This window comes from Callospermophilus lateralis, chromosome 4 (genome assembly GCF_048772815.1).
Source record: "Callospermophilus lateralis isolate mCalLat2 chromosome 4, mCalLat2.hap1, whole genome shotgun sequence".
Taxonomy (NCBI): Eukaryota; Metazoa; Chordata; class Mammalia; order Rodentia; family Sciuridae; genus Callospermophilus; species Callospermophilus lateralis.
In genome coordinates this window covers 69,736,177-69,743,422 of record NC_135308.1, presented here as the reverse complement: position 1 = coordinate 69,743,422, position 7,246 = coordinate 69,736,177, and the positions used below count along the sequence as shown (strand labels likewise).

General features: G+C 48.5%; 1 protein-coding gene across 1 annotated transcript; it reads right to left on the bottom strand.

Moving 5' to 3' along the window:
* Positions 1-1,090: 1,090 nt before the first annotated feature.
* Positions 1,091-3,935, bottom strand: Kcna5 (potassium voltage-gated channel subfamily A member 5). The gene has a single exon (XM_076852565.1). It carries the CDS (start codon positions 3,621-3,623, stop codon positions 1,806-1,808), a length of 1,818 nt encoding a protein of 605 aa, XP_076708680.1. The 5' UTR covers positions 3,624-3,935; the 3' UTR covers positions 1,091-1,805.
* Positions 3,936-7,246: the final 3,311 nt, after the last annotated feature.

The window sequence follows — 7,246 nt, the reverse complement described above, 5'->3', positions numbered from 1 at the left end:
TTAGCATGAAATATAAAACAACAGAGCCCTGCCTGCTCGATCCTTCTGTTTCCTCCTCAAATCGCTATTAACAGCTCTTGAGTGGAAATGACTCGGGGCATTCACAGACACTGGCTTTTATTATTGTATCTTATTTAAATCCACAATTCCCAGACATGGAGTTAGTGGATCCTCCCTCAACCATAGGGACACCTGGACACACCCTCAGAATCAGTCAATAAGCCCACTCTTGAGGTAGAGGACCTGTGATTATGGGTCACAAGCCCTCCCTGATGAGACTGGAAAACAACCAGTCTTTGGATTATCCAGCAGGAAAAGCAGCAGCAGGAATCCTGATATACAGTCCCAGAGAGAAATTATAGCCAGGGTTATTCCTATTGTCATGTTTTGCCACAGCCACTCAGTATAAAGGAAACAAAGGGATTTGCTTTGAGTTCAGGGACTGCTCAGGGCAAGGCTACAATCTGTCAAAACCAGCCTTTAATGGGAACAGGCAAATCCTTCCCCTGGCCTCTTGCTGCTACTGTCCACCATAAAGGCTTTGCTCATTCCTCTGCTGTGCCATTGGGCAGTGGGCATCAGGCATTGTTCCCTTTGTGACTTTCACACTCATCTGCACTTTTGTGAACAGATTTCATGCCTGTGAAAATCAGATTTGTTTCTCAGAGCTATTGAGAGCAGTGCCAAGGAAGTCCTAAAACCTGCAGAAAAGTACACTTCAGAAATCCGGCCCCAGGGAACCACTGCTGGATTGCAAAGGGGGGGTGGTACTCACCATCCTTTTCCCCTGCACATTCCATACTGATGGGGTGTCTGGTACCACGCATCACACAGCACGTTGCAGTGTGTCTGTGTCAAAGGCAGCCTGAAACAAACGGAATCTACCCACCATCACCTCTGAGGCTCAGAGAAACCATTATTAGCTTTCCAAGTCTTCTACCCCCAGTCAAGGCATTTGCCCTGACTCCAAAACCAGAAACAACAAGTGACAGACTATTATCTAAAATTTCAAAAAAAAAAAAAAAACTAACAAACAAACAAACAAAAAACTAACATTTGCCCCAAGTAAGTCACAATTTATTTCCTGGGATAAAAATAAGGAAAATGGATTATCAGAAGTCTTCCTCTAACACCATTAAAATGCTTTTCAAAGAAAGTTATAAGAAACACTTAAGGCTCACAGGAAAAAGTCAGATTTTTTTTTCCAGAACATTCCTTACCCTAGATACAAAGCACCCATATCACATCCCAGAAAAGAGAGAGACTTGAGGAAACAGCCATGCCAGGATCTCTGGCTCCAAGTATCCCAGGAAAACATCACGAAACTCTTTTCCATAAATTCAACATATATCTTGGGAATAAATGCAAATATTCTCCATCTGAACTACAGTACAAAAATTCACTCACCAGCCATAAAAATAATATTGTCTCCTATGCAGAAATATAATAATATGTAAAACAAATTTGGAACACATGGATGGGGAGAGCTACAAAATCTCTTGGGATCTGAGCTATTTAAAGTCATTTTTGTTTGGGTTATCCTCTGCTGGGTATAGGAAACTGGCTACAAATACATCCATCTCACAGCGCTCACCATTTCAACAGCTCCTGCGTCATGGAATGTGGTACTTTTTAAAAATAGGCGACCCTTGGTGTCATGGAAAAAAGAGGGAAAATGGGGAGTTAGAGGATAGGAGGAAGAGAAAAACAGGCTTCAGTAACAAGGTGGACTTGGAATACTCTGTGGTGTAAAGTAAATCCCCAGCTTCAGAAGCCACCCCTGTTCCCCAATCTGCTGCCTCCCTTTACAAGTCTGTTTCCCGGCTGCTGTCCAGACAGAGGGCATACAGAGATCTCCGCAAGTCAACATTGCTCTTGGCCTTGAGATTACACTTCTCCAGGGGGCAGCTGCCCCTTCGGTTACTGTCAGAATTCTCCAGGGACCCCCCAGCCTTGCAGAGGGAAGCCTTGCTCCAGCTGGACTTCCTCTGGCCTCCGGAGTCTAGTCCAGACCCCCGTCTCTGGTTGCCTTGCTCTTCCTTCAGGGCTGCCTGCTCTTCATGGTCTGTCTCCCGGTGGTAGAAGTAGTTAAAGTTGGAGACAATGACGGGCACAGGCAGGGCAATGGTGAGGACCCCAGCAATGGCACACAGAGAGCCCACAATCTTACCACCCACGGTGATGGGCCTCATGTCCCCATAGCCCACGGTGGTCATAGTGACTACTGCCCACCAGAAGGCATCAGGGATGCTGGAGAAGTGGGACCCCTGGTTGTCTGCTTCTGCAAAGTAGACGGCACTGGAAAAGAGGATGACTCCAAGGAAAAGGAAGAAGATGAGCAGCCCCAGCTCCCTCATGGAGGCCTGCAAAGTCTTCCCCAGGATCTGCAGCCCCTTGGAGTGTCGGGAGAGCTTGAAGATGCGGAACACCCGGACCAGGCGGATCACCCTGAGGATGGCCAAGGACATGGCCTGCTGCCCGTTCTGGCCACCCCCTCCTCCACCCCCTGGCTGTTGTTCTGCCAGTTCAGTGCCCAGGGTGATGAAGTAGGGGAAGATGGCCACAATATCAATGATGTTCATGATGTTCCTGGAGAACTCTGCCTTGCTGGGACAGGCAAAGAAGCGCACAAGCAGCTCAAAAGTGAACCAGATGACACACGTGGTCTCTACAATGAAGAAAGGGTCTGCCAATGTCCTAGGCAGGAGTGGGGCCACTGTCGGGCCAGAGGGAGGTGCCATGGCCCCACTGCCATTGGTCCCTGAGGCAGGGGCAGAAGGCTGGTGAGGCACCGGGGGATGTCGAAGAAGCTCACGTTCATCCCTGAACTCAGGCAGGGTCTCCAAGCAGAAGGTGATGATCGAAATGAGAATGACTAAGACGGAGACGATGGCGATGGCCCGTGCAGACCCAGAGCTTTCCGGGTATTCAAAGATAAGCCACACCTGACGTTGGAACTCGTTACGGGGCAGGGGTTTCTCCTCTTCTTTAATGAATCCCTCGTCCTCCCGGAAGCGCTCCATGGCCTCGTCCCCCAGCTGGTAAAAGCGGATCTCATCTGCGAACACGTCCAGGGAGACATTGACTGGCCTCCGCAGGCGACCTCCAGACTGGTAGTAGTAGAGGATGCCATCAAAGCTGGGCCGATTGCGATCGAAGAAGTACTCATTCCTCAGAGGGTCAAAGTAGCGCAGACGCTTGGCTGGGTCCCCCAGGAGGGTATTGGGGAACTGTGCCAAGGTGCCCAGCTGCGTCTCGAAGCGCATCCCAGAGATGTTTATGAGAACTCGCTGGTGGTGAAGGGCCCCCGCTCCCAGTACTGGTACCTGGTCCTCCACCATGCCCAAGCTGGGGTCGCCTTCTCCCTCCTCATCCTCTGGAGTGGGCCGTCTAGGCTGAGGCAGTTCCTGAGGCAGCGGAGGCAAAGGTCGCCCTCCTGGGTCCGTGCACCTCTGTGTGCTGCGCCCCCTTGGAGCCTGCTCTTTGTGCCCATCGCTAAGCCCAGCCGTCGGAGGATACTGAAGCTCTCCTCTGGTAGTCTGACCACAGCCTGCTCTTGCCTCACCTTCTCCTCTGATGGTCATGGCACCTCCGTTCTCCAGGGGCACCAGGGCGATCTCCATGGCTCTGGAGCAGGGGGCATGCTGCGCCCTAGCCAAGGGCTCTCGCGCCCCCCACTCAGTTCTGCCTGCACCTCTTGTCGGGCTCCTCTCCCGCAGTCGGCTGGTCTGGCTTTGGGGCGGGCTGGGGTTGCTGGCAGATCCTCTCCCTTGGTCCTGACGTCAAGCGCTGCTGCCCTGCTCTATGCTCCTCTCCCTCTCTCTCTCCCTCTCTCTCTGTTCTGGCAGCCCGTTACCAGGCAGCCGAAAAGCCTCCTTCCAGCAGATGCAACCTTCAGCCGCCCCTCTGGCTGCGCTGCTGCACGGCCTCCACCCTTTGTGCCTCCCCCGCCTTCTTCTCCAGCTTCCCTTCCCGAGTATGTGGCAGCGGGTGTCTTCCATGAGGGCGCAGCTGGGGCCCTGGGCTAGAGAAAGGAGGGGGGCGAGGAGGTCCCCACACCCGCGGAGGGTGGAAGAGAGGGAGGGAGCCGCGTGAGAGAGGAACAGGTTGTACTGAGACCGCAGAAACTCCCAGGGCAACCAGATGAGAACAGCTCTGCATTTCAGTTCACCTGGGAACCCGCTGAAAGCCGAATGGACCCGAGGGAAAATCAACTATCATGCTATGAAAGCACTAAGCTTTGCGCTGAGTCGAAGTAGGAGAAAGGAGAAAACAGTTGTGTGTGTGTGTGTGTGTGTGTGTGTGTATATATATATATATATATTTCCCTTTGGTGGAATAATGATATTTTCTTTGGGAAGAATTACAGACAGGAGGGGGCATGGCAGAGCTATGGACCTTGAAATATATATATGGAAAAGCATCTGTCTTCCCATTTCTCTACAAACCCACAAACAGATACTAGGCTGAACCTTGCAGCACCCCCTGCCCTTGACCTGGGAAAAGTCCTATCCCCAGCTCAGACAGCAGTGGTGAACCAGGACAGATCCAAAGGCAGCCCCAGGCTGGCAGCCTCATCATGAGATTAGCTGTCTAGTCCCATAACCCTGCCACAACCCATCAGCCCTCTCAACCAAATCTTATTTACAAAAATCATAACAGGAGGGGAAGGAAGGACTTAAAAATCCTGGTGAGGACTGATCCTGCCTGGTGAAACTTATAGTTAGCAACTGCATGGGGTGTGGCATAGGGAGATGGGGTGAAGGGTGGTTGATGAGAGGGAATTACTTTGCTCTTACTATGTATCAGCCAATTCTTGGTGCTTTACAAATATTAACTCACGTATTCCTACAGCAACCTATTTTGCGAGTATTATTTTTGTTCCCATCTTATAAATGAAGAAACAGAAATACAGAGAGATTGGCTAATTTGCCCAACATCTCAAAAGTAGAAAGTGGAGAAGCTGGGGATTCAAACCAAGGGAAATCTTTCCAGGAATGTCCGGCTGTTCCAGACACAGCCTACAGATTCTTGATTTTAAATGACCATAGTCACTGAATTCTTGAATATCTCATTAGATTGTCTATTTTTGTTCCTGTATATTGTTTGGGGATTTATAGCTGTGTATGTTACAGCCTCTGGTCTATGAATTTATCTACACAGGGGGATGATCAGAAACTTGGTTCTGGGTGTACTAATTTTTGTTGAAATAGCAGAGTGTAGATATACAAGCTTGTGCCAGAGTTGCTGTGAATCTGGTTCATGTAAATGTTTTTTGTTGTGTGTGACTCTGCTGTCTTTGCAGATGTGCATAAATGAAGAAGGGGAATGAATGTGAAAATCAGTATGTGGAGACATCACTGGCTAACCACAGGGACTTGTATTCTCCTCCCCCAAACCTCTGCCATCTCTGTTCCATCTCCACTGGTCTTTTATTCTTTGGTGGTGGCATGGGGTGGGGGGGGGTGCTGAGGATTGAATTCAGGTTCTTAAGCACTGGCCTTGTGCATGCTAGGCTTGCTCAGTGGAGCAAGCCCTGGGCCCCTTTTGTTTTCTATGGCTCTTTAAAGTTGCCAGTCAGCATCAGGTCTGCCCCTGCTGAGCTTGTGGAGGATGAGGTCAGACACCCATGACCACTGTGTCCTGTTTACTAACTCAAGCATCTTGTAAATGCCATATTAATCCCCTTTGGATTCCCCAAGGGAAAGAGTCTCTGGAGTCTCTTGTCTTCTAGGCACCTTGGGGAAGACTGTTCTCTGAAGAATCATAATACAACATAAACAGTCCTGCACTTAAGTCAGGCCTCCTTTAATGTGGTATTTTCTTAAATTGGCTTCCTGTGCTTTTACTACCTCTCCCAAGTTTCTTGCAAAATTACCTTCAGATGTCATAATTGGCAGCCATGGAGATTTCCCTTAAAAAAGAATTTGGTTATCAGCTGCAGGAGTGCAGTGAGTTGTCAACTGCCATCTGTTAGCACCTTCTCACTCTGTCTCAGCTTTCCAGCAGAGGTCACACTCCCCCCGCCCCAACCCCCAGGTAGTCCTCTGCCAATGACTGTGCACAGAAGAGTTGCAAGGACCTGGCCACTTCTGCCCAATGCAGAAGTCCCCTGACAGTAACTTTTGCTCTGGAGGTCCCCATTGAGTTGGCCAAGACTGTGAGATCTGTGTTGTACTCCAAGACTCTCCCTTTCCAACCTGTCTTCTGCTTCTCTTTCCTTTTACAAGTCTTGGATCAGCATCATTGTCTGAATGCTTTACCTAAGGAATTCTGCTTCCTATCACTTTTGTCTTTTATCATCTTCCAAAAAACCTCTTGCATTCCATCTCTGGGTCTTCTCCCCAGAAGACACATCACATAACTGAAACCTGCCTTATTTTCTACGCATCTCGTCCTAGAAAATATGTTCTTTTATAGTGGTGTTTAAAAGTGGACCATCACCTCAGGATCTTGTTAAAATGCAGAGTCTGCTCTGGTGTGCATTTTACTAATTTTAAACCCACTTCCAGGTGATACTGCTGTTCCTATCTACAGATCTGTGTATCAGCCTCTTCTCAGACAAGATCCAAATAAAGTTTCTAGCATTTTTTTCCATTTCTAGATATGTCCCCAGCATGACATGCACCAAGGAAAACAAATGGGAGTTCTTCTGTTAATTAATTGGACTGGTCCTATCAGATAATAGGAGGACTTGGAAGGAATACAGAACCAAAGAGAAAAGGAGTGATTTTAAGACAGGTATCGAAGGGAGGGAGAGCTGGGCTGGAGGAAAAGGAAAGAAGAAGAGGAAGAGGAGAAGAAATCCTAAATGTCAAGTTTATTATTAATTCCAAATGTATTTTATGGAGTACCTGATATGTACAAGCCATTGATGACGAAGATAGATGTAATTCATATGTCTCTTGGTGGTACGTCCTAGGGAAAGCAAAAGACACAGAGCATCTAATCTTAAATTAATTGTTTGATTACAATTTTGATGATTGGCACCAACTAGAATATGGGGCACTATGAGAATAGTGGGGATCCTGACTCCACCTAGGGCTCAAGGAAGATTTCCTGAGATTGTGATGGGGGAAGACAAGCTATTTCAGATGGAAGAAAGAGTGTGTCCTGAGATCCCAGGAAGGGAAGGGACAGGGTTGCCTTGAGGAACAAAAGAAAGCTAATGTCATTGACACAGAGGGCCAAGGAAGAGTTCTGTGAGATTGAGTCGGAGAGAAAGATGAACATAAAGTCGTGGAGA